At 38.6% G+C, this 27,918-nt stretch overlaps 1 protein-coding gene across 11 annotated transcripts; it reads left to right on the top strand.

Moving 5' to 3' along the window:
• The first annotated feature begins 18 nt into the window (after positions 1 to 18).
• LOC137108088 (connector enhancer of kinase suppressor of ras 2-like) lies at positions 19 to 27,916 on the top strand. 11 transcript variants are annotated; one of them, XM_067492384.1, is made up of 22 exons: positions 19 to 525; positions 5,688 to 5,851; positions 7,974 to 8,176; positions 9,215 to 9,302; positions 9,992 to 10,033; positions 10,127 to 10,246; positions 11,995 to 12,054; positions 12,207 to 12,275; positions 14,926 to 15,072; positions 16,538 to 16,656; positions 17,631 to 17,833; positions 17,994 to 18,083; positions 18,869 to 19,059; positions 19,172 to 19,220; positions 19,350 to 19,528; positions 19,642 to 19,715; positions 20,321 to 20,392; positions 20,621 to 20,688; positions 21,733 to 21,833; positions 21,927 to 22,422; positions 25,164 to 25,363; positions 25,449 to 27,916. In XM_067492384.1, exons 1-22 carry the CDS (start codon positions 441 to 443, stop codon positions 25,494 to 25,496), a joined length of 2,868 nt encoding a protein of 955 aa, XP_067348485.1. In that variant the 5' UTR covers positions 19 to 440; the 3' UTR covers positions 25,497 to 27,916. The 11 variants fall into 11 exon arrangements, with proteins under 11 accessions (XP_067348485.1, XP_067348481.1, XP_067348488.1 ...); XM_067492380.1 differs by having other exon boundaries at positions 9,197 to 9,302; XM_067492387.1 differs by having other exon boundaries at positions 9,197 to 9,302; positions 16,523 to 16,656; positions 21,927 to 22,413; positions 25,144 to 25,363.
• The last annotated feature ends 2 nt before the right edge of the window (positions 27,917 to 27,918 follow it).

Below are 27,918 nucleotides of genomic sequence, written 5' to 3'. Positions count from 1 at the left end.
GGGCTATGACTCCATGTCTGTGTATGAGGGAGGATGCTCAGAGCGAACCCAACCTTCCCAGACACCGGAGGAGAGTGACAGTCGGTGCGTTGTTCTCCTCTGCTCTGGATGTTACTGGGATGTATGTTTGAACCGGGTTCGGGCAGCAGCGTCCCAGCAGCATCAGCGCCACTAAACCTGACATGAATGACAAATAAAAGAGCTCTTTCAAGCGAGCAAACAGCACAGGAATGTGCACAAGGCTGCTGGGCTGCACGCAGGCTTCTCAAAGGGACATTTTGAACCTTTTGGACCTACCTCGTTATATTTATAAACACAGGCAAGAAGAATTTTGAGAGATTTTGAATTCATTTAAAAAAAATTGTGCTCTTTATTTTTTATTTTATTTTTATTTTTTAGTTTTTGTGTTTTGTCAACGGTGAACAAGACAAACTTCTACCATGGCACTGGTTATGGAGCCTGTGAGCAAGTGGAGCTCCAGTCAAGTGGTGGACTGGATGAAAGGTGAGGCTTCAGCCACGATGGGTAAGCCAGATCCCCAAACTGCAGTGAAATGAAGAATTTGCGTTGCGAGTCCAACGCAAACACTTCATTTCAGCATCGATTCGCTCGAGATGCCACAAGAGAACAAAACACCTGCTGATCCTGGTGCTGTTCCTCAGAGGCTTGCGGCTTCTAAAGAGTTTTTAATTCTAGCCTTAAATCATTCCGGGCTGTTATAGTGTGGATACGAATTTTCCACACAGACCAGCGTGTTCTCCAGGGGCCAACACATTCAAAGCACAAAACGCGTTTAAAAGCTCTATTGTGTCCTGCGGTTATTGTTAAAGGGGGCTGCCTCGCAGGAGGCTGGGAAACATAGCCGAGATCCTTATATGTAAACAACTACAGTGTCCCTGGATCAGGGGTCCGAATCTGTATGTAGACAAAAGGCTTAAATTGTGCTCATAGGACCAATAGATAAAATAAGGGCTTTTAGGTGCGTGTAGCAGCCATCGTGTGTATTGTTGACCCAAGGCTGCTCAAAAAACATTAAGAAGTCACCGAAGTCTATGCAGTGTACTGAAATATGAGGTGAAACTCGCTGACCAGTATCCAAAAGTATATTAACTCAAACATTTTTTCAGACACAAGAACAGTTTAGTAGAGAAAATCGCTTAAAAGTTGAGAAAAACAGGTATAATAATCAAACTCAAACAAACACACACACACAAGCACACACACAAGATTCACATTGTTAATCAAGCACTCTTGAAGAACCATCAAGAGATAAGGTTTTTGTACTGATATAGTGGGTATGGAGTAAAAGTGGTAAAATGTATAAACTAATATAAAGCTGTGAAAATGAATTACTCCTCCACAGGGCTTTGGTGGGTGAAAAGAGAACAACTGTCTGCTTATTGGTTTTTTAAAGAGCTGTAAGTGGCATAGATTACTCATTAGATATGCATTCTGTTGCTATCAAATATGTAAAGAATAAATAAGCAAATGTAAATTGAGTAGGATGATGGCATCCAGTTGGTTGTGTTTGCTTATTACCAGTGTAATTGTTCAAATGTACAAATAAATACATCTTTACTGGCCCGCCACACATCCTTAGTCATAATTCTTGGAGCCTTGGAGGCCCTTTTCTGGCAGCTCAGAGATATTATGATTGCAAGGATCAGACCCCTTCTTAGTATGAGTTGTGTATAACATATTGTACCTGAATCAGATGCTGCCTTTTAAACAGGGTATTTTTCCTAAGTGTGCTGCCTGAGTGAATAGAGGAAATGCTTCTAAGAGGACTTATACAGATTACTGGGGTGTGTAGAAAGGCACAGTCAGAACGACCACGGCAGTTAAAATGAGAGCTAAAATGTAAATAAACTGATAGCACACTTTAGAAATGCTGGCAGTGAGAAGTAGAGTTTGCATGTGAGAGCTCTTCAGTGTCTCATATCTGACAAGTGGAGCAGAGACAATTCTTGTGCCCGGAGCCCAGTAATGGTAATTTAAAGTGAGGGACAGAGTGGCAATGAGAGCCACTGAGGGAAACAGAGAGAGGGGGTGGGTTCATTCTTGTCTCACATCCATTCTCAGCTCCTTGTTGTTAGCAGTCACAGGTTCCAATATTAGCATATTGCTGCTGAGATGTCACTGAAGGCCTAATAGGCCCACCCCATGACCTTCCCACAATCCCACTCTCCACCGCCCCTCAGTGTTTTGTGTGAACAAGATGCGCTCAGCTTCTCATGAGAAAAGCGAAAAGAATTCCAGCTTTGAGGAACAATTGTTCTTGTTCAAGTGCACAGTGGCTGTCTAAAATGATACACACATTTTCATTATTGTTTTTATAAATTGTCTGTGTGTTTGGAGGCACAGACTTAATGCAGGCTTAGTGTAATCCCTTTACTCTTCCTGCCAGTGTGGATCAACATAGTTCATGTTTTGTGAACTGTATCAGTTTTACCTTTGCACTCTGTCAGTGGTTTTTGCACACTCACTCTCGCCTTGTGTGACATACTCTGAGAGTGATCAATGGCTAGTAAGATTAACGCAAATCCGTTACTACAACGCCAACAGCTTTAAATACTTCTCCTACCCCAAATTATCGGCGGATTATGTACTATTGAGATTAAAATGCGATTTGCTCTTAATTTCTCCTCTGCGTGCCTAACAATCTGACCTGTGCATGAATTGAACAGAAAAATTGATATATAGGAGATTACTCTGTATAATCAGTGAAGTGTATATGCCCTGTAGAGTGGCTTTCTATTACAGGTTTTTCCTGCAAGATTTTCCTTGCAAAAGAAACATGATAGATCAGTTCATATGGAAGAGGGGAAACTCGTAATAATTTTTTTTTTGTCTGATTTAGCACATTAAATAGGGTAAGATGATGCTTTACACTGGTATTTAAACGTGAAATATTTTCATTTATTGGTAGTGAAGTCAGTAGATATGTTAGCTACATGTTTCACGTACCTTGTAGTCACTTTTTGGAAAGGATCATGTCTTCCACCTATTTCTTTATTTTGTCTTGTGGTAAAGGAAATTGTAAGCCAAAGCCTGCTTCATGGTTTCTATAGCAACATAGGGAATACTTAATCGATTTAATGAGTCTCAGTTAACTTGGTTAAGAGGTTGATTAGTTAAGCCTTTAAGTTTTATGCAAAACCATGAGACTCCCTATGTTTCCCCTCCACTGTTTAGCTGCCAGCTAAACCCGAAGTGAATGCTTGATCAGGTTTAGGCACAGCACCGAGTCACATGTGTATGATGAAAAGAAAAGATGAGCAAAGAGTTGTCAGTGTGCGTGTGTGTGTGTGTGTGTGTGTGTGTGTGTGTGTGTGTGTCTCTGTGTGTGTCTGGCCCTCTGTTACTGGGAAGAAGGAAACAGACCGAGTGTATAGAAAAGGCTATTCTCACAAAGGCTCTTCTCCGAGTCTCCACTGGTAAAAGGGTAACCAATTAGCATGCAGAGCACTTTCCAATGAAATTCAGCTGTGTACAATATATATATATATATATATATATATATATATATATATATATATATATATATAGTGTTAGCTTCACAGCCAATTAGTGTTTGCATGATATTAAATGGGTAAAACTGTAAATAAGATTCTGGAGTCAATGAACCCTGAGCAGAATCATCAGTTACCAGTACATGTACTCACAGAGCAAATCTTTATGCCCGTGGTTTTATAACATTGTAATTCTACGTGATTGGTGCAGGATTAGAGGATGGACACAGCATTAAAATTCCAATTCAAAACAAAGTTAGGATGATGTGTAAAACGTAAACAAAAACAGAATGCAATAATTTTCAAATCTCATCAACCCTTATTCTATTCACAATTGAACACAAAAACATATCAGATGTTGAAACTGAGATATTTTACCATTACCATTTTACCAATTTAATTTTGAATTTTATTATCCAACTTAAAAAAGTTGGAACAGAAGGAAACTAATTGCTGCAAATAATAAAACAAATGGAGGAGCATTTGATAACTAATTAAGTTAATTGGCAACAGGTCAGTAACATGACTGGGTATAAAAAGAGCATTTCAGAGAATGTAAAGGTGGGCAGAGGTTCACTAATTGGCAACAAACTGCATCTACAAATTGTGGAAAAATTTAAGCAAAATGTGAATCGATGTAAAATTGTGAAGATTTTTAAGATCCCACCATCTAAAGTATCTAATATCTTTAAAAGATTCAGAGAATCAGGAGGAATCTGTTTGCGCAGGGCACAAGGCCGAAGGCCGAAGGTCAAAGCTGGATCCTCAAGATCTTCGGGGCCTCAGGAACACTTCCAGATATCACTGTCTCTGAACACAGTTCACTGTGCAATCCACAAATGTAAGTTAAAGCTGTATCATCCAAAGAAGAAGCCATATGTGAACATGATCCAGAAATGCAGCCATCTTCTCCAGGCCAAAGTTCATTTAAAATGGTCTGAGGCTAAATGGAAAACTGTTCTATGATCAAATCAAAATGAAATTGTTTTTTGGACAAAAGAGGAGAGGCACCATCCAGCTTGTTATCAGCAGACAGTTCAAAAGTCTGCATCTCTGATGCTATGGGGGTGCATCAGCAAGACAATGCTAAACCACATACTGCATACATCACAACGGCATGGCTTCACAGGAGAAGAGTTTGGGTTCTAAAATGGCCTGCCTGCAGTCCAGACCTATCACAAGCAGAAAACATTTGGAGAATCAGAAGACAAAAAATCCAGCAACAAAGGCCCAGGACTGCTGAGTAGCTAGAATACTCCATCAGACATGAATGGGACAACATTCCTCTCCTAAAACTCCAGCAACTGCTGCCCTCACTTCCCAGACATTTACAGACAGTTGTTAAAGTAAGAGGGGATGCTACACAATGGCAAACATCACCCTGTTCCAACTTTTTTGAGATGTGTTGCTGCCATCAAATTCAATTTGAGCTAATATTTTCCATGAAATGGTAAAATGTCTGAGATTCAACATTTTATAAGATGTTCTATTGTGAATTAAATGTGGGTTGATGATTTGCTAATCATTGCATTCTGTTTTTATTTACGTTTTACACATTTCCACAAGTTCTTTTGAATTGGGGTTGTATTAACAACTAAAATATTTTCATGTAGTGAACATAACCATGTTGCTTTTGTTGATCTGTGTTAATATTTTGTGAAATATCCTGATTTTATACCTCATATCTTGCACATGTTACACTAGTTCCAAAACTCAGTTTACATGGCAAAACCTAATAATGATTCGGGAGATACAGAACAAGTCAGTTTGTTTCTATCTGCTGCACTTCAGTGGAAGACATCACACCTGCTTATCACACCTGTACCACCCCCCACCCCCCCACCCCCCCCCCCCACCACCTTTTTTTTTTTAAGCTTTTTCTAGTCTAAAACTGAAAATGCATCTTGGGACTGTTGATGAGGGGGAATCTGTCAGATTTGTTGTCTATCACAGACTGTTTCACACTTATGACACAAACAAATACAACCATTGCTCACACTTTGCAGATTTACAGCACAGATTCTGGAAAGAAAAGTAATATTAAGACCTTTTAGAACACATAATGCAAATAGGTTTCATAAGAATTCAGACAGTTGGCTGGTGCCAGCAAAAAAAAAGTTCTCACCTTAAGAAACTGAACTGAATGTTCTCCTGTCATTCTTTATGATTCCTCAGGCCTGGACGACTGCTTGCAGCAGTACATCAAGACTTTTGAGAAGGAGAAAGTAGGGGGGGACCAGCTGCTGCGTATCACCCACCAGGAGCTTGAGGATTTGGGAGTGTCCAGAATAGGCCACCAGGAGCTCATACTGGAGGCTGTGGACTTACTCTGTGCTCTAGTGAGTCCAAGCTTCCCACGCTATCTTCCCACTACTGTGTACTGTCACTTCAAAAAGTCACAGATGAAGTTTCTGTAGCACATTTGGTGCCTCGTCAACTTAGCAAACACTTAAAAAATCCCTGGATGAACCCCAAAAATGTGGAATGGATATGTAAAATTAAACTGAAAGTGTATTTTTGCATAACCTTATCATCCATGGAGTTTGTCATTTTACAATATAAATCATACCATGAGTGAGTGATTTTGGATCACATTGTCAAAATACACCAATCAGGCATAACATAATGAGCACCTGTGCAATTTAATGCAGTCAATACAGTGGCTCTGCCTTGAAATGTACTTTTATAAGTTTATAATTTCTCAGGTTTTATTTAAAACTGTCAGAAAGGGGATGAGTCTACTATGTGCTTATTATTGAGGTCAAAGTGGGAAGTGGAATCATACTGGAGTGCATTATAAAAAGGTTCTAATGTTTTGGCCACCTCATGGTGGAAAATCTGTTAGGCCTCGAATTTCAAACATCACTGCAAACCTACCAAAGTTAATAATCTGGTCAAAATATCCTCTACAGCCAAATCTTACATCTGTCATTAGTAGTTACATAGATTAGAGCCTCCTTTTGACAAGTTTTTTTCTCTAGTTCTCAGAAAGAGAAACTGGTGTTTTGTGTGTTTCAGCATGACAGGCTGCTGTTCAGCCGATTTGGCTGAAGTGCTCCAGAAGTAGTTTGAGAATAATTTGAAGTCAGAAAATAAATGACAACTTAACTTCTTTCCCGATTGTGAAACTCAGTTACTCCTGTCAGAAGAGGGTAACTCTTAATTCAGACAAAAAGTCAGGATTTAATCAACAAATATTTGCCTTTACCAAATGGCCACTTTTTTCTTTGAATATGTACTTCTTTCCAAACCATAAAAAAAAACAAAACTTAAAAAGCATTAAATCTGAAAATCAGCAATTTATTCAAGTCTTTGTTTTTGGTTGTCAAAAACAGGAGACAAATCTTACCTCTGAAAAACATTTGCTTCATTATTTTTACAGTTATTCAATGCTCTATTGTATTTCCAAGTTCTTCTTTCTTATGCTGTAGTTTGAGCTCATTGTTACTGTAGTTGATTTTGGCATCTGTGAACTGATTATTATCCTCATATACTTGGGATTATTTGACCGACTATTTACTCTTCCTCCACATCTAATATTCTGCATCTAATTGCCAGCTGCTATTATACTGTAGCTGTGCTATATCTCATTAGTATTACCAGTTTATGAATTGGCTGTAGCCATATCATCTGCCTATAGAGGTCTTTAAATGCTGTATTTTTTTTTCCCTTTTAGATTTTTATTTTATGTGCGCACATTATGGCCAATTGTTGGAAAAATTGGAAAAGTAAGCACTGCACTGAAAACCAACTTGATGCTCCTATGCCAAAATCTATGATTGTGTCAAATGCATGACTCATTGAACAGACTGAGGGGCCATAAATAGATAAAACAGTAAAGGATGAATGAGAAATTGGAATGAAGGAGAAAAGGAGGAACAGAGATGTAGATGGTTATGTGTTAGCCCAAGAGACTCATAGAGAACCTAGTCGGAGTTTTAGTGGACTGAGGTCACAGATGCAATCTGAATCAAAAGTCCTCTCATCGTGCATTGCTGCACAGGGGGCCCTGCTTCAGCCCCAAAGCTCCTTATGTAACTGGGATTTAGTTTTAAGTCTCTCAGGCACTGCTCTATTAAATATGATTAGTGGCCCTCCTGCCGGGCTCTCCCCACCCAAGAAACTCTGACAGCCTTGCACGTGTCGTTTGGTATACAGGGTAATGAGTAATCTGCTATTCCTAGATAGATTCAAAGTGACAGCTGGAGGGGATCCGGGCTGCTCCGGATGGGTCAGTGGTTTTATTCCCACCATGTTTGTCATATTAGCAGCGGCTCTGGTCATTTGACAAGGTGGTCTGGTCTGCCAGTTTTTTTTTATTTTTCTTTTTTACAGAGCCGTGTCTTGACAACAAATGCATTCAGTTTTCTCACTACAGAAAGAATAACAATCACATCACAGTTTTAACAAGCACTGAAAAACTATTCAAACAACGTGAATTTATTTTTTTCACTCCTCTAGAATTATGGGCTGGAGACTGAGAATTTAAAGACTCTTTCTCATAAGCTTAACGCATCTGCCAAGAATCTGCAGAACTTCATCACAGGAAGGCGGCGCAGTGGCCAGTACGATGGCCGGGCCACCCGTAAGCTACCCAATGACTTTCTTACTTCTGTGGTGGATCTTATCGCTGCAGCCAAAAGCCTTCTGGCATGGCTGGACAGGTGAGAATTGCAAAAAGGCACACCTGTAATACATGCAAACTTAGAACCATATTGGTACACAAATGAATAAACAATGTTTTCCATTAGGTGTTTGTAGCTCAGTGTTTCAGTAGCAGCACTGAACTGATTTTGTCTCCAATTTTGCATTTTTAGTAAAATTTTTACACTTAGAAATGATCACTAAAGTTAACCTAAGAGGTACACAAAGAATATTAAGGCAAAGATTTCAACGTTGGATTGAAATAATTGGATACATTTTTTGAATTTTACGTTTTTAAACATTTGTCATTAGTTAAAAAATCTAGGACAGGCTTTAAGTATGATGATTATATTAAGTATAATGATATTGTTTATTATGAGTATTACAAGTTTGTAGTCTATTGCTTTTACTACATACAAAGCAGTTTTGTGTCTACTTGAGTAAAATCCTCAAGTAGATTAAGTAGATGTTGGTAGCGTAGCTAAAAAAGCAGTGATCAAGTCTATCTATGCTGGTTTATCCCTTGCTTCTCTGTGGAATTGTGCATTTGTGTCTGTGTTAGCTCATTGAATTTGGATGTTTAAAGCACACAGCATTCAACAGAAACAACAGAAGTAATTTGCTTTTTCATTTTTCCATATAGGCAGCCATATTCTACAGCATCTGCTCTAATTGAAATGCAATAATCTTGGGCTTCAGTTTCATTTAGTCGTATTAAAGACTACTAGTATAAATTATAAAGAAAATAACAATAGAAATGTGATTATTTTAAAACTACTGTAATGTATATTTTTGGTATCTATAGTTAACTTTACATTTTACACAGTACTAACTATTGTTAAAATATGATGATGAACATTTCTATACACAGTATATTATAATATTCTATTAGTCTCTAGTCTTTATATGCCCTACACTATAACATTTATGGAAAACAAAAATCCTAGTGTGCATGTTGGTTATTGTGTTTTTGGAAATGCTCCCACAGATTTACCAATGATTTAGTCTCAACAGAAGAATGATCTAATGGTTCATTCCAGGTGCTCCTTCTTTTTCAGGTCACCATTTGCAGCAGTGGCAGACTACTCCGTGACCAGAAACAATGTCATCCAGCTGTGTCTTGAACTCACCACCATCGTACAGCAGGTGTATACATTTTATAATATAATATAATAATATCAGCTCATTATCTTTTCATCACTACCAAATATTCATGCATTCAAATTATGCATTATGGTCATGACAAACACCTGGTTTAATACTATTGTAAAATACACTTGTGTCCAAAATATTTTTGCATATTATATATATTATATATGTTCGGCTAGATACAAATAATTCAAATAATTCCTAAAAAAAAAAGAGTCTTAATCCAATGATACAGCTTCTATTTTTATAAAAATGTATTTTGTAAATATGAAGGGTTTAAACAGCCAATGATATACATGAGGTACAATGACATACCCTGAAAGACTAGAAAAACAAGGACACAAGTGATGATAAATAGCTTTTAGGGTAGCTATTATGGAAGAAACTGTTGGATGGAGTTAAGAGAAAAAAATTACATTAAAAAAATTACAGGTGGGAGTGAAAGAGGGTGAAAAGGAGAGAGTTGAAGGCCGAGAAAAGAAGAGTGACATAGAGAAAGACAGAGACATGCCTCCGCATTGGTGATTCATTTGTTTTGTTTGTGCCTGCCTGTGTGGGAGTGTTGGGGGTTATAGGTGCCAAGCTGCTTGGTTTTCGCTTATTTCCACCTACAGCAGAAATGCCAATAATAACTCCATTTTGACACATTCTCTTGAGGTAACATTGCTCTCTGAAATGTTCCCCAGGACTGCTCTGTGTATGAAACAGAAAACAAAATCCTGCATGTGGTGAGTTGCTGACTTTATTTTACGGGATCAAATGAAAATTGAGCTGTAATGCACATGCTATAAGGTTGTAATAATCCCTAATATCCTCCCCAGTGTAAAACTCTTTCAGGAGTTTGCGACCACATTATCTCTCTCTCCTCTGATCCCATGGTGTCCCAGGCTGCGCATTTGGAGGTTGTGCAACTAGCCAACATTAAATCTACTGAAGGACTGGTAAGAATATCATTCAATCATGCTGTAAGAATGCGCACATTTATATTTTGGAGAAATATTGATATTTTTGCATATTTCTCTGATGTCACTGAAGTTATGGTGTCATATTTTATATTCAATGGTGTAAATGAAGCATATAATCCTACAGGAAATATGCATTTCAACAATACAGTAATAATCTAGACAGAAAACTCTTTTAAACACTATTGAGTTTAATGGTGTTTGTAACATCAGTCTATTGCACATTTTTACATATGTGCCTCTTAAATACATTTACTGCAAAAATTTGAAATCCTCAAACTTAAGTTTAATTAATTTACAGAGTCAAGCAGACAGCGACTTACAGCAAAATAAAATACCTCATTTTTGAGGATTTACTTTGAAATGAATGTTGAATCGTCAACATTCATTTCAATTCTTTTGTTAAGACACATTTATCCTTTAGTTAGTAGCACCAATAAAGGTGGATGCTGCAGACTACACAGCAGGCTAACTGGCTAACAAACCTTGAAAATATGACAAAGAAACTTATAATAGAAAAATATCCCCTTCCAGAAACACTGCTCCCCTAGTTAATACCTTACTGTTAATTGTTTTCATCCTACTATTCTACTATAAATATATATATATATATATATATATATATATATATATATATATATATATATATATATATATATATATATATATATATATATATATATATATATATATATATATATATATATATTATATAGATATAGAAATAGAACATTGAGGTAAAATGCTATCTGCTGCTGTCGTGTTTCGTATCTTATCACTTTCCTAAAACTGGGTTTTTCTAAGCTTGTGGGCATATGAGTCAACTTAAAAAAATGTGAAAACAACATGTTGTCCTTGCTGAAATGGGCGAACTACAAGGTGCCTAAATGTACAAATTGAATTGCAAAACGGAATGTATTTATTTTTGGGAAAAACAAAAGAGATAATACGTTAAGTAGCCAAATAAATACTCATTTCTGCCGTCACTGTAAAACTGTCATCAGTTTCCTGGGCTCCATCTTTGCACTATACACTCAGACACAAGGTTCCTGCTTGGGGCCACAATAAGATCCCTACCCCCCTGACAAATGCTAGCAGGGGGCATGGAAATTCTCTCATCCGCTCAGTGAAACTTGAACACAACAGTGGGCCAAATGGCCTAAAAATAAACCTCTTACACTCATTTGAAGACTGACATGCTGCTTCTCTCTGGATATGTGTGTGTGTGTGTGTGTGTGTGTGTGTGAGTGGTGATCATGCACATTTGTGTGTCAGTTTGTGTGTATGTTTGTATGTGTGGTTGTAATGCACTTTTGACCCCTTTTAGTAAAATCCTTGAGTTTAGTTTTTTCTTGCATCAGACAAACAGTATTTTGCAGATAAATAATTCTTGATTCAATCTGCTTTCAAGAAAATTGAGTTGACCTGACTCCATGACATAAATCCACATTGTTGGGCATGTTTAAAAAGTAGATCAATATCATATTTAAGGGGTATTTTGTTATTTAAACAAATTTCTGGATGGACCATTCCAATTTCATTATAGAAACACATTTTTCACAACAGTTTAAAACAAATGATAGACTTTGCAAATATGCTTTGACTCTGGTCTGTTCTGCAGATGGCTGTGTGGCTGAGATGAGAAGCATTGTTTTTTTAATGAGTCATGTGTTTGAGTTCACTTTAAAATGTAAATGTAATTTCATATTCGTGCTGTCTTCCCACAGGGTATGTATATCAAATCAACATATGATGGCTTGCATGTAATCACTGGCACAACAGAAGGAGTAAGTACATCTCCTTGTGTTCACCTGTGTAAATCTTCACCTCACTGCTCATTCACTTGTGAGGTGTGTCCCTCATAACTATATCTCACTTAGCTCTGTCATGAGAGAGAAAAGGAACAGTTACTAACTCTGGTTCTCTGTCCATCCATCAGTCTCTGGCCGACCGCTGTAAGAAAATCCATGCTGGAGATGAGGTCATTCAGGTCAATCATCAGACAGTGGTAAGGGTAGTTTTTTTGCTTTCTGTTAGTACCTGCATCAGATTGTGCATCTGGTGTGTATGTGCATGTAGTTTCATACACAGTTTCATCTCTGCATCAGTCACTGCAGCTTCAGTTAACCTGTTACTTTCTAAGTGGCTGGCTGTAGTGTCTGTTGTAAGATATTGGGGATTTAAATGGATATTTTACTTTTCTCATAACACAGTCATTTTAAATCATTGAACTGATGTTCACAAGAGCACTTCAGTTTATCATAGCTATCTGTTTAGGGCCCTTAACTGTGGACAAAAATCAGTTTTCAATGCTTTCATTTTTTAACACCCATTGTACATCCACAGGGGTGTTTTGGAATGTAGTACACCTAGATAATACCCATTAATTACACCTTTCCTAACCAGTCCAATTAGTTGTATTGTGGAATTAGTTTATTAGAGAGTAGCCCTTAAGTACTGTTTTCAAAACATAACATTTTTGGGCATGATATGCATTTATTGGCGACGCACTGGAGCAAAACTGGGCAGTTTCTTTCTTATTATACATAGGTGTTTCACTGGTTTTTGCCAGGAAGACAAAACTGCACAAACTTGCTAAAGTATACATAAAAATTCAGTAGGAATGAAAGGAAAAAACTTCCTGTGGTGCACAATTTAAATATAGCACCCTTTGTCTAATATAATTGCTGCTTGTGTGTGCAACAGCAAAGACGTATGATAATTACAGAGCTCAAGTCAGGTTCATTTCAGTCAGTCAACTCACCCACTGAATGCAGCAATTTTAAGGAGAATATGTGCAAAAACAAATTTGAATGTGGATATCAAGACTCCTTTTTTAAAAACAAACATATATAATCACACCAGCAATGGTGACGACTTTTCAAAGTTGCGGCTTGATTGACAACTGCCAGTGCGTGTCTTCTATCATCTAATGTTAATAGAAAACTGTGAAATGCATTAATTTCTTGCATAGTTTAGTAAGTGGCATGGAGATGAGACAGGTTTGCACAGGTGGTGGTGCTGGGGAGTTGTGGGAAAGGAAAGCTGTCCTGCTGCAGCTGTTGTCAAAATGAGCAGCAGCGGACTGAGTTTGACAGCTTAAGTAGGTGATGGCAATCTGTAAACTCCGCTGACATGTCTGCTGATACAAAGCTGTACTGTCAGTCATCGTAACTGCCATAACCATCTTACATATTGTTGATATACAGTTTTGAATTCTGTCTGGCCTATATTATTAATATCCCAGTGGGAGGAGTAGGGGGGCATGAGGCATAACAGTGGCGGCTCAGGATTTCTTATTTTTGTTGACAACAATCTGGAAGAGTAAAGTACTGTAAAGGCCTACAAAATACAGCTTACAAAAAAATCAGAACAAACATCACAAATGGATATGAAAGAAGAGATATTTGAAACAGTTAAGGGGTATATAATTAGGGCAACTTAGTATGTGCAGCTGTAAGACACAGAGATAAATTAACTGGATTTTGGCATCCTCCAATGAAGGTATTGTACATTTAATAAGGAAACAAACAAAAAGAGAGATTCTTTTCTGAGGCTAATGTTGCCTAGTGTTTAACTTATATATATAAAATATATGAAGAATATTTTGGTACTGATGACACAAGGTGGAAAAGCACTTAAAATTAAAAATAAATAAACAACACCAGGGAGCGATAGCTTAGATTTCTGGTGCAATACATATGGACTGCTTCAAGTGCACTTTTAACACTGGATGTACCAGAGCCTTGTAATAATCCACAGAATTAAAAGATACAAAAAGAAAATAACAACAGCAGCACAGTGATTTTAAAGAAAAACCTTAAAGCAGAAAAAGAATCCCTAAACAAGTCTGAGTTGTGGATACTTAAACAATCAGGTGTTTTGCTGCTTTAAATAGACCCTTTTTTGCTTTTGCCCAGCAAAATAATTCTTTCATCATAGAATAAAGCAAGTTTTGGATTATAAAGGTATCTATTTCAGCCTGCCTGTCTCTTTAATGCATTTGTGCTGAGAAGAATTTCTGTGTAGTGGCTGTCAATGTGAAATATTTGGTGGAAAGGAACAAAGTGATTGCTAAATCAGAGCCTGAAAAATGCCCAGTTTCTCAGGCTGCTTGGAATACACAAGATGTACGAGACTGGCTGCAGTCAGCCAAGCAAGAGAGAATATTTTCTTCCCAAACTGGGCATGGCAGATTTGGTTCAGCAGCCGACCGTTTCTCTAGGCGGGATATTTTTTTTGTGCCAAATGTCATCCAAACTGGGTTAAAGACTATTTACAAGGCGTGCAGATGTTCACAACACACAACATCAGAGCTTATCACAACATGACAGTGCCTGCAGACTGATGTCACGGGAGGGGTACTAGATACCCTTTGGCATCGAATTTAGGCATTTAACATCTTCATCAACATGAAATTGAGAGGCTGCAGGCTGATTTTATAATGTTGACCACAACAGAGTCTCAGTGGGGTAAACTAAATTTGTGCGAATCATGTAAGGAAATTCAATACATTCACCAAAGCATTCATTTAACATTTTTTAAAAACTGCATTTATGTTAAATCTCTGTACAATTCCCTAACTGGATGTTTTTTTATTGACACATCAGCTTATCTCTGTTATGTCTGTGTTCACTGTGTAAACCTTTCTCTGCTAGGTGGGCTGGCAGCTGAAGAACTTGGTGAACTTGTTGCGTGGGGACCCTGCAGGTGTCACTCTGACGTTGAAGAAGCGCCCACAGAGCACGCTCACCTCAACCCCTGCTCTGCTAAAAAACATGAGATGGAAGCCACTGGCTCTGCAGGTATGATGACTCCCTTAATGCTCCACAGATATGTAGGTCTGTGCCATGTCTGTGCTATGTATTATTTTTAAGTGTGCTATATGTGTTTGAGCTTCTGTCCCCACTTATGTTAAAAATAAGACTGCACAGACTCTTGACAGTAGACACTGAATTCCTGGCTCGTCCTATTATTGACCAAGATAGGAAGCAGAAAAATATAAAGTGCCAATGGGCTTTTACAGTAGTATGCAATCTAAAACAAGAAGCCTGGAACAAAGGCTTTTTAAAACTCTTGATTTTTTTTTTGTTTTATTTCTGATAATTTGAGATATGAGCTATTATACCGTAGCTATGGGAATTGCATTGTATTGAAGAGGTATTTCCTTTATTGCACCCACCACCTTTTTCTCCAAACCTTGCAACTAATTGGTTGAAGATTCCTGCGTCATTCATTCACAAGTTGACATTTCAGCCCTAAGTGGCATCTGCTGTCCTACTTCGGCCAAACCAGTTACATTGTTAGGATTTGTGTGCCTGAGCAAGAATGGTTGGAAAATAGAGGGATGCGTATTAAAGTAGTCCAACCTTTCTTTGAGTCCCAGACCAGAGAAAATGTTTTCACCCCCCCGAGGCCCTGAAACACAGTCCTGCTCACCCTCCTCCCCCTTCACATCCTCACATTCTTCTCCACCTAAATTAAATTTGCTCTCCTGCTGGTACCTTTAAGGACAGAAAAGAGTAAAAATAAAAACAGAAACTTTAATACATTTGATTCTAGGATGGATGTAACTAAAGAACAATGTACTGTAGAAGCTCTGCAGTAACTCTGATAAACATATTGGTCATATGATGTGAATCTCTGATATTATTCAGCTCTAAGTTATGCAAGACATTAGCATAGTTTGAGCTGTGACAAATTAGTATTCTGTCATTGAAAGGTTTTTTGTTCACTCTCATTCATTTGGCTCTCAAGTATTTTTGGATAAATCTATAGAAGCTGTTCTCGTTGGCTATTCAAGTTCAGTTTATGTCTCAGCAGCACCCTTTGTTGATATAAGAAGTGTGACAGAATAAAAAAGACAATACATACACAGTTTGTTAAAAATGTGTCATAGATAAACAAGGAGCTGCAGTAATAATACTGTGTTAACACACTCCGTAGGCTATGACCAGATTTTCCTTGACCTGAATGAGAGAGATGACTAGTTGCACACCAACCTGTCTCCTTGTGTGCACCAGATAGAACTGGAGCATCAGAAACGTACAGTACTCTGCTCATTTCACGGTTGAGATGCTGAGCATCACAGTCTGAGCTGAGTAAAAGGCCCCTGACTGACTAACTGACTCAACTGCTGTGAACTCCAAATTTTCAATGTGTCAGTCCCTTTAACTGTTCGTCTCCTTCTTTCTCTCTGTTTGCCCGATTCTCTCTCTTTCACACATACACATTCACTCACTCACTCACACACAGCCAATCTTCCCTCAGAGCCCCAGCAGCAGTGTCGCCACACCCACCAGCACATTAAGCACTCCATCCAGGAGGAGTAGCTGTGCCCTGCAAGACCTCTACATACCCCCTCCTCCAGCAGAGCCATACACCCCCAGGTGAATACACACTTGCATGTAAAACACATAGAAGGTCACATGTAGTGCTTACACCAAATATTAAAGGTCATTTCACTGATGGACAGCTGCTGGTGGTGATACAAAATATTCTCAACAGTTGATGGATATATTATCATAAAAGTTGCTACCGATCCTCATTGTGATAGAAGATAAACCCTGGCTTTTGTGATTCCCCTAATCTTTCATCTAGTGCTATTGTTAGTCCAAATATTTATATGTGCACTGTTTTTGGTCTTGGATACTTGGAAAATACTTGTTAAAACAAAGGAATTAATATCAGCTTAATTTATGCGTTTAGTGCAAAATGTTTAAGGCCAAAGTTAGTTGGTGAACATGGTAAACATTGTAGTTTGCAGACATTAGTATGTTAGGCGTGTCCATGTTCACATGTTAGCATGTTGTTATTAGCCTTTTGTTTAAAGCGTAGCTGTAACTAAGCCTCACAGCACAAAACTGTGTTCCAAAGTCAACAAAACTTCCAAGGAGGTGTATATACTTGTATAGGCAATATAGCCAAACTTCTTTTCTAGTTTTCAGGTTTGCTTTTTTGTAAAATGTGGCCTAGTATACATTTGCATTAACATTCCACCCACAAACTTTATTCAGGCATTAGATCATTCAATAATATGTTCTGCAAAATGTTTAAGCAAATAATGGGAAAACTACAACCTTGTTGTTAGACATCTGTTGTTACAGGAATTTCTTGTATAATGATCAGCCTGTGAAGAAATTATTTTGTGCCTCAGGGGAACTCTGAGTTGCAAAATCACAGTTGGCCCCTAGGACAACTTAGCAGTAAGGCAAAGTGATGGCATTGTATTCAGGTCCAATAATGCATGCACATACCGCATACATTTTTCAGCTGTTGTAAATGCAGTACATTCTACTGCTGACATTGCTCTTTCTTTTCATATGAGTCAGATCTTTAATGACATTACTTCCCATTACTGCAGAGATGACAAGGGAAATCTGCCCAGTGATGATGCTCAATCGGATGTCCATGTCGCTGAAGGATCTGAGTCACCAAACTCCTACCTGGACCAGGAGTGTCGACAGCAATTTCCTCTAGTGGAGGAGGATGCTATATTGTATTGTTACGAGTACGAGCAGAACCAAGAGGTGCCATCTATCCGCAGGGGGAGCACTCCCACCTATGGTAAGACCTTGACCCCCCAACTTAGGATTTGCTCTTGTAAATGGTGAAAGCCAAGAGACAAACGCGCTGCATATGTGATGTCTATAAGTTTTTGGGCCATCTTCAGTTGTTTAATGTGCATGTGGGTAATGGTGTAATATTAATGTTGCCTCTGATCCAGGCAGGCTCAGGCCCATCTCAATGCCAGTGGAATACAACTGGGTGGGAGACAACGAAGACCTGGCCAAGCTGAAGAGAGAGAGCCGGAGAGGTGAGTGGGAGGCAGTGGGAGGGAGAGAGACAGAAAGAAAGGGTAGAACAGAAAGGAGGACAGAGAGGGACAGAGAAAGCTGAGGTGAGTGGGTGGATATCTCATAATATCCTCACCCTCTCAGAAATGCAAGCCAAAAAGTGATGAGCTGGCCTGTCAAAACTGATAACATGCTGGATATCAGTTCATGCCTCTGTCTCCTCTATACTGTATGCTCATAATCTATCACTGCATTCCTCTCTCCTTGTATCTCTTTTTTGCTTTTTTTCTGTGTTTGGATAAAAAAAGCACACTGTTGTTTTGGCAGCAGTGCAAATATTTTTCTCTTATGTTCACATTTTGTTGCCGCTTATTGAGCTTAGGTGGTAAATGGAGTGGGAGGAGACTGAATTTTTATTTCAATCTCAAAGAAAGACTTGAGTGGTGTGTTTGTTTCCTCTAGGGATGGTGGTAATATGTGGCTCCTTGGGGCTCTTTTTTTTTTTTTTTACAAAGTGATGGTGCTATATTTATCTACAAGAGACATTGTATTGGAAGTTTTGAGGCCTCCCTGCCTGACAGCAGCGTTCCTCTGTAGATTTTTAACGTCCTTCAAATACTGTAGTGGAAGTCAGCAGCATCCACTGATCACAGGCATTGGACTGGACCTCCAGGAGGCTACATAAACACTGTTTGATCTGTTGTGTGACATACATACTGTTTTGTAATAATGAATATCCCATTAAAAACACATTTTTAAATGTTTCATTTCATTGTATGCCTCCTTCTCTGGTGTGTCAATGCAGAGAATTCCCTACTGCATTTTGCAAGTGAAGATAAAACCCCAGGAGAGAACTTCCTGCTGGGACGCAGCCTCAGTCAGAACAGAAGGAAGGCTGAGCGAGGAGGAAGTCCCACCCATTACACGCTGGTCCCTGCCCTCCAGATGGAAGTCTCCCTGTCCACATCCAGCTCTGACTCTGCATCCCTTTACCACGTCAGTCCCTTGTATCTGTAAAAAGTAATGTTGTTCGTTGTTATTATGGTAGAAGTGGGGCCAACGCTAAATCCCTCTGCGTGACATAATTCTGTTCTGGGTTACCTGACAGGTGTTTGAGCGATCCTCGATGCGGTCAAGGTCAAAGAAGAAGAGTAAAGGTAGGAGCCTTTGTTTGAGACATTTTATTTGATCACTCATATGTGCTTAGACCTAAACATGAGCAGGTGTTTTCCATGAAGTGTTTTCTAACCCTCTCATCTGTTCTGCTCCCTTGCTGGTGCCTGCAGCTGCAAGTCCCATGTCTTCAATCAGCAAGCGACGGATTTCCTGCAGGGACTTGGGTCAGGGGGACTGTGAGGGCTGGCTCTGGAAAAAGAAGGATGCTAAAACTTATTTTTCGCAAAAGTGGAAGAAATACTGGTTTATCCTGAAAGACACTTGCCTGTACTGGTACATGAATGAGGAGGTGAATTTGATTTTAGTTTTTGAAATTTTTATTTTATTAAAGAGCAAATCACAGCATTAACGCTTGATTCATAATGTGGCAATTTGATGTAACTTTGCTTGTGCTGATGACAGGATGAGAAGGCAGAGGGCTTTGTCAGCCTCCCAGAGTTCAAGATTGACCGCGCTACTGAATGCAGAAGAAAGTTGTAAGTACTGATTTTCATCTATCAAACTTTATAAACACAGATCGATTTTCCATTTAACCTCAAAATTTTAAAAAACTAGATTACTTTATTTAAAACATACAATCCATAAAGATAACATATTAATATACAGTCACAAAAATGTATTATTGGTGCATAGGTAGTTTTGTCCAAATTAGTCTTTAGGAGAGAGAGTATTGATGTAATTATAGGATGATAACGCCAAACAAATAGAGGACTCACAAACAATACGCACTTGCGTATGCAACCTGCAATGTTGTCATATGTAGACAGGACATTAAAGGCTTTATTGTAATTATGAAAGAATGTGGATTTAAATCTGAGCTTAAGTGTAAAATTATGATTGACCAGAAGCAGCAATTGGACTGATAACAGTAGATGTGGAAGACTGAAATGATGTAGTTCATTGTCAAATAGTTTGTCTGTCTTTAGTACTTATCGCAAAATTAGATGAGCAGTGTGTGATGAAGATTCTCGCTGTTTTTTGTCATTCTGAAGCAGTTTAATTTATTCATATATTAATGTATGCTATGTGTCTCTGTTTGTGAGCTTACATATAAATAAATATACTCTCGGTTCCCCTATAGCGCTTTCAAGGCTTGCCATCCGAAGATAAAGACCTTCTACTTTGCAGCAGAAAATGTAGACGACATGTCTCGGTGAGTTAATGGGGCTGTAATAGTCATGCTGTTACTCTCCCCCTATCCCACACCTTCAACCTTAGTTAAACCCTCTTTGGCAAGAAATTGAATCCACCCACTTGACTACCCACTGTTCTTAATCACTTTTGTAAGGTGATTGGCAAAAAAGCGACATACACAGATACATGAACGCAAAATGTTTTACCGGAAGCTGCTGTGCGTCATCCCTGTTGTTCTCCCCCACAGGTGGCTGAGTCGTCTCAATATGGCAGTGGCTGGCTTCTCTGAGCTGGAGAAAATTCATCAAGACCAAGGTGAGATTAGTCACAGACTCTGTTCTTTGTGCTGCACAGAATTCTTCATCTGTTACAGGTCGCTGGTCAACAGTTATATAAAACTGACATTAAAAAGTGGGAATTCACACTTTTTTTTAGATTGAAGAATCATGTACAGTAAAAATGAGTAACATTTTTATATTGGCTAGTCTTCATTTGGCCGGGTTTTCATTTTGCTATCACAGGTTTACAGCAGTAAATTTCCATTGCAGTGTTAGTTTGGCATATTTTTCTGTCCTGAGTCTTTCCATTGGTACATACTCTCTGGCTGTTCTTGTTCCTCTTTGCTGATAGTTGAATGCCAAAGTTAGTGTGGTTGGTAAAATGAAGTAAATATAGAATCGAAAGTGCTTAAATGATAAAATTGGATCTTGTATTATTTGAAGAAGTAAACTGCAAAAGCAAAACCCGATGGAGAGAATTAAATAAATATAAATTTTTTCTAGATTAGTGGCAGAGGCTTTTAACACGACTCCCTTTTTTCACTTACACATCTGATTCAAGCATCTCTGCTTTGTGCTGTATATAAATCTTAATTTTAGGGGAAGGGGCAGAAGGCGTGCTTGTTATTTCATGCACTAGTGTTCTTTTGCTTCTTCCAAATGGACAGGAAATAGTGCAAGAAATCTATGTGCCAGAACAGCCTATGTAGAAACCTTGCATAGGTGGGCGGGCGAGAGCAGGTTTGTCTTTGGAAAAAAGGGGGCTTCTTTGGATGAGTTTCTAAATAAGACCCATAACACCTCCATAAAACATTGCACAAGTTTAAGTTCACACATCTTAGATCATCCTCACCCTCAACAGTACTCAGATGTAGGCTTACCCACATTTTACCCACACAACAGCAAAACTGCAGCTTCACTGCGGCTACAGAACATTAACAGGCTGGATCTGACTTAATGCAGGAGTTAAGGAGTTAAATCTGTTTATGACTTGTACTAGCTAAACATCCTATAACAAATTCAAGTTGGTTCTGCCATAGACACAAAACATTGCAACACTGTTGACATTCCTTCATGACAGATTACTGGAGTGAGAGTGATCACGAGGACTTGGAGATACCCTCAATGACAAAACAGGACAGTCCACCACCACCTTATGACACCTATCCCAGAGCAAACTCGGTAAGTCTATTGACCTGTAGTTTAATGGTACAACAGATATCACTCAGTGTGGTGAATGTGCCTTTTAATCAAGGCCAGAATGTTTGTACTTAGGTAAGTCCATACCTGGAACCGAAACGAGGCCATCTCTCCTCGTCTGACACGTTCCAGTCCCGTTCGTCACATGACGAGTTCCACTCCGAGCATCAGGAAGGAAGCAGCAACAACAATGGCATCTCACCGAGGCAGAAAACGAGCAGCCACCGAAACTCGTGGCAGGACCAGATGGAGAACAACACGAGGATGCATTACCTCCAGACCTTTCCTGTGGATGAGTCCCTTCTATTGGAGGACAGAGACCAACTGGCGATGGAGTACCGCAGGCAGTCAACCCTGCCTGCACAGCGCAGCCTGCTCCAGGAACAGTACAGAGCCCTACCTCTGCCCCTCAGGGCCAGTATCGATTCAGAGCCGGGAGGTAAGCCCCGCAGTTTCACGCTTCCCAGAGATAGTGGACTCCATTCCATCTTGGCTGCCACTGCTGCTACATCGGATCAAAGAGAGCCCGAGCTGTACCAACTGGACCGGGCCAGAGAAACAGGTCAGATAGGTATATATATATACATTACAGATATACATTCTAAAGTAAAACCAAGTTGAAAACACAGTACATTTCCTAACAAACAGTTTACAAACTAGTTAGGTGATCAATAGAAATGGGGTGTAGGTTCACTCCTACATCACACAGTATCACAAAGGAACTTTTTTATTTTTTGATACCAAACACAAGCGGGTAAAGCAAACTAACAAAAAAATCAAATATTTATGATTTTATTAATGCTGACTGAATCAACTGAACAAGATATGCTTCTCGCCAGCCTAACTTGTTGAAGTGTAACACCTTGTGCTGAGATCGAGACTGCATGAAAACTAATTTGCAAGTGAGCAGGGAACCTGAAGTACGGTAGCCAGATAGAAGAAAAGGTGCTTCTGAGCATCACTGTGTACCTTTTGCAAAAAATAAGTCACACATACGGTTTAAAATCTGGTAAAGATGCCATATTATGCCCACCATAGGGCTAATGTTAAGATAATTATATAATTATAAGATAATTAAGCTACATATGCTCTTTATGCAACAGCTCATTTGGTCAAGTGCATGAAGTTTCATTTCAGCTCATTTTTAAGGCTGAGCCCAGTCTGTCCTGAATGGCCAGCTTGCATATGTCTTCCTATTGCTGTACTTAGAGGGACAGATCCTTTTTATGGACTTCCAAAAAGTCCTAAGGATCATATTTTCAGGTGTCTAGAAAAACTGATCACACCAGAGACAAAAGGGCAGACTGAAACTTGGGCTTTTTACTTACATGTGTAGTCACGTTCACCTCTAGCTTTTGGCCTTTGACTATATGTAATATTGATAACCAACTTTACAGAAGTAAATATATTACATCAGACTACACAAAGAATAATGTGGCCTTTGCCTTACACCATTAGAGAAGAGACAAGGTATCACATTACTTAACAGTATCACTGAGATCCTCCTTTTTGTTCTGTAGACCTCTGCTATGAACTGTTATTGTAGTCATCTGTGTGGTGATGAGGAAGTGCACTGATTTGTTGTCACTTCTTTTCTTACAGCTGCTAACAGGCTATCAGAGCCAGTAAATGTCAGAGGTTGAACACTGGCTATTAATGCTTTATTAGATTGGATTTGAAGCCAGCACATTTGCCGAGCTCTCGAAGACCTCCAGGCACTTGTCTAAGCGTGATGAAATTCAGTGTCTTATTTGATAATGATTTATCTTGGCAGTCCTCTCTCTCCCTAACACACACACACTCGTGCTTTCTGTTTCCCTCTTTCATTTCCCCTCTCTCTTGCCTGACCGAGATGCCATTGTGCCTGTCACCAGTATTTAAATAGTGAAGTGGGGAGGAATCCTTTCAGCCCATGTTAATGTTGACTTCTGAACAGAATAAAGTAACATGCCCAAGGGTTCTCTCTACTTATCCTTATTCATCTTTTGCTCTTCCATGCGCTCTCTCAAACAGTTCCTGTATAGAAGAAAAACAAACACAAAACAGACAGCAAATAAAGAGCGATTCATTTCAAAGCACAGCCCTAAGCTTCAGAACGTGCCAGCCTGCTTCCACAACACAAAGCAGATTGAAGATGAACACTGAGGGCTCTACTGCAGTGACAGCGTCATGCCCGCAGAGGGCAGTGTTTGTAAACTAAAGGAAGGTCCTAGTCTTTATTATAAGGATGGATGAGCTGTGCATCCACTGTTTTCCAATTTTTATTATTTCCTATTTCCTTGTCCTAAAGAGCAAGAAAGACACATCCAGTGTTATTTGAGCAGGACAGGACACAAATTTATATGATGTAGTGGGTTATAAAGTGCACAGATAGAAATGTTTTAAAATGAATTAAGATTGTAAGATAAATAAATGAAAGTGTCATTTAAATTTTGAAAATTGACATTTTCATTTGCCGATAGGCTACTTTTAAAGATTATTTGCTGGATTTCTAAGATGTGCCTTTCCTTCAAGACAAGACAACTCAAGACAAAAAACTAAAAGTTAATTTCCGTCTTTGTCACTTCAGCAAGAAACATTTCATTATGTATCCAGTGCTGAAATATAAGTGAATAAGTGAATTTAGTCAACTACAGTATTTAAGGACAGATTCTAGGGGCTTATACTTTAGCTTAGATTTAATTCTAAGTTATATTTCAACACCAAAATTATATATATATATATTATTATATTATATTATATTATATTATATTATATTATATTATATTATATTATTATACATTTACTGGTGTAAAAACTGTGCCAAATCAACATGCGGACAATGACCCCGAACTCACAGGATAAGCTGAAAGGACAAAAAAAATAGATTTGTGCTTTCACTTAAGTAAAAACCCTTCTCTTTGGCTGTCATGTCACTAAACTGCCAAACCTCTGTTTGTTACACTAAAGAGTTAAATCTGAGAAAGTCAACAGTAACATTTCCAGCAAAATGTTCTTATTACTCAAAACAACCTAGTGGCCTTGCTGTCAACTTGCGAAAACACCAGCAAAACAAAACAGCAACCACTTGTTACAGTAGTGTCGGCTTTCTGCCATATCAAGGTGGGCAGGTAGCATGCAGTCCGCATGTGTGAAAGTGTGGGCAGAAAGAGGCTGCCTACACTTTCATATGATAGAGTGTTAAGAGATTTACTGCTAAAGTTATTTGGCTAGTTTGTCTGTATTTTTCTGTTAGAAAGTAAGAACTCTCATCTCATCTGAGTTCAGTTTAATCTATAATCTCTGGTAATAGCTGCTTGTCCTTCTTGGCAGCCCATGGACGGGACTGCAGGTTGCAATCAGACTCACTGGGGGATTTGTATCGAGCATTGGAGCAGACTAGTCTCTCTAGCTCAGGTGACCACAGATCAGCCAACCGCCTGGAGTACAAGCGCTCATTCGTCCGCAGAGTTAATGACCCCCTGCTAAATGATAAGCTTCATCGCCTGCGGATCCTGCATAGCTCACTTAAGGTTTTAGAGCATGTTTAAATATTTTTTCATCTCTACATGTTTTATCTGCTTTTACTAATTAGCGCCTTCCTTCATTTTCTTGCAGAATGTTCCTCTTCAAGATACAAACCGTTCTTTGGGATTTTTAGGGTAGTCTGTGAAGATCAGTATGCTGATTAGATGTCGACCATATCGCCTCTGCGTGTGTCTAATATAGCCAACTTCCTGCTGCTGAAGATAAAAGACGCCAAAAACCATATTTTACCTGCTTGGCTCTCCATTTCATTTTTAATTGTTCCTCCACCCTTATTAATTGTGCAAAGGCCCATTGAAAGATGAGGACTGTCACAAATGGCAAAAAGATGTGTGGCTTGATAAAAATAACTTGTCGGCTCACAGGGTTAAAAGCAAGTAAGCACTTTGCGTTTGTGTCAGATGTCAGAGGGCATTGTAATTCATTGCTCACGTGCATGGCTTTGTCCTCTGGCTTTTGTTCATTTTGAACATTATGCTGCAGATGTGTAGAGCCACTCAATTTGATGGATGAAGGAGTTAATGTAAAAGCAAATCTATTTTGTATGTACACAACATTTTGTTATGCATGTGTGTATGAGTACTGGGTATGTTTGTTCCATACATGTACAGGGTGTATATATATATATTTAATATTACATTACAAGAACAACAGCAACTATACAATGTTTTGGGGTACTTATACAAATTGTAAATCAAGTGCTGTGCCTCAGTAATTGTGAATGTACACTGTACTTTTTCAAGAGAGATGAGAGAACGTGTGGAAAGAAAGCTACTCTTTTAAACAGGGGCACAAAAATATAATGCTTGGCAATAATGAACTAGTATTGTAAATTACAAAAGAATGACCAGAACAGTTGTCTATTTTTGTATGCATGCCGTCTACCTGATGTTTGTAAAACAGTTTTGTATATCTAAGTATGTGTGGACCAGAGGATAGGTGTCCATTCCCTCTACCACATTGTGTTTTTAGGATTTATTTTACAATTAGTCCCAGAAAAGTAGATTTTTTAAAGTGCCCACCACAAAATGAAGAATAACTGTATTTATTAAGTGTTTAATGTACAAGCATGCTTTGTATAACTACAACACATACAATGCCATTTGAAATTGACTGACATTGCACAAGTGTGCCATATTGCAGCTATATTACTTTTTTATTAAATAAAGTATGAGATAGGCACACATAACCCGTTGTTAATTTTTTTTCTCATAATCTCATTTAAATTATCATTTTTAGACACTTCGCCAAGGTGCCTAAAATAGTAAGTAATAGTAAGTAGTACCAGAGAGGCAGACAGACGGTGACAGAGGACGATAGTAATATGCAAACACTATACACATACCTACGGAGTACATGCACACAGAAAATTTAAGCCTCAGTCCTTCTCAAAGGATATGGTAAGTATTATAAATAAGAAGAATTACACATAAAGAGATCAAAACACAACATCTGCCCTATCTTGCAGTGTCAGTATGTAAAACAAAATGCACTAGTGGTTTAGGGTGGAAGATGTCACTCAAAGTACAATTACTGTACCTGCTAGCAACTAGAAAATACACAGTTTTCTTCTCAAGATTGATTTTTTATATCACTGTCTCTAAGAAATTTACAGGTGTGCTTACTGTACAAAAATTAAAAGGCTTTGAATTTGTGATGGTATAATTCAGAAAGAGGAGAAAGAAGCCCCAACAGTATTAAGAACTAAGCTGTTGTGGCATTGTTACATCCAGCTCTGACTATGAAATTGAGTTTGTCGATGACAGTGGTGGATCTTATAAGCAACAAAGCTATAACAGCTTATACAGAAGAGGTGCAACAACCTGTCCCTAAATATCCTATAGGAAACAATAGAGGTGATGACATCCTGCTGACCAGTGAAGGCATCATTGTAGAGAGGGTCAACAGCACATTGTTCTTAAGAGTGCAGATCACAGAAAATGTCACTTCGCATGACTACACTCTCCAAGAAAGCAAGCCTCTGTCTGACTAAAGACATGGAGCCTGCCTCCAACCATCCTCACCATCTTCTACAGAGGCCCCACTGAAACCAGTCCAAAGTCTCAGACCATAAGATCTGACCAGAAACAGATACAGCAGAAGATCATCATCGCTTTTCCGATCAGAAAACAAATCTGTGAGTCACAGCGTGGCCACAAAGTCTTCAACAGCACTCTTCAGGAACTGGATCTTCATCTTCTAACCATCAGGCCGGATTGACAGTATCCAGACCTCCTTTGCCAGGCAGTACAACAGCTTCTTCCCTATGAGAATCCTTAACAGCTTGAGCACCAAATATAAAATCTGTTTTACTGGAGTTTACTGGAGGGCCAAGTTAATTAGAAGAGGAGAAAAAACAATGGAACTTATTTCTATCCCAGTTGTTGCTGCCACTGTAATATTGCTTGCGTCCACACTTAAGATTGTTTGGTGTTTTTACTTGCTGAAGTTATGTGTTCTGTAAGAAACAACATTTCTTCTTTCTATATGTCTTATACATTAATGGATATAACAATAAAACAGAACCATAATGACTTTCATT

This window comes from Channa argus, chromosome 22 (genome assembly GCF_033026475.1).
Source record: "Channa argus isolate prfri chromosome 22, Channa argus male v1.0, whole genome shotgun sequence".
NCBI classification, from domain to species: Eukaryota; Metazoa; Chordata; class Actinopteri; order Anabantiformes; family Channidae; genus Channa; species Channa argus.
This window is presented reverse-complemented; position numbering and strand designations above follow the sequence as displayed.

Excerpts from the sequence above, each read along its gene's own strand:
- LOC137108088 (XM_067492377.1), top strand. The coding sequence starts at position 441 with ATGGCACTGGTTATGGAGCCTGTGAGCAAGTGGAGCTCCAGTCAAGTG. Across the intron at positions 19,529-19,641 it reads ACTGGTACATGAATGAGGAG|GATGAGAAGGCAGAGGGCTT; the intron begins GTGAATTTGATT and ends TGCTGATGACAG. Across the intron at positions 22,423-25,163 it reads CAGAGAAACAGGTCAGATAG|CCCATGGACGGGACTGCAGG; the intron begins GTATATATATAT and ends CCTTCTTGGCAG.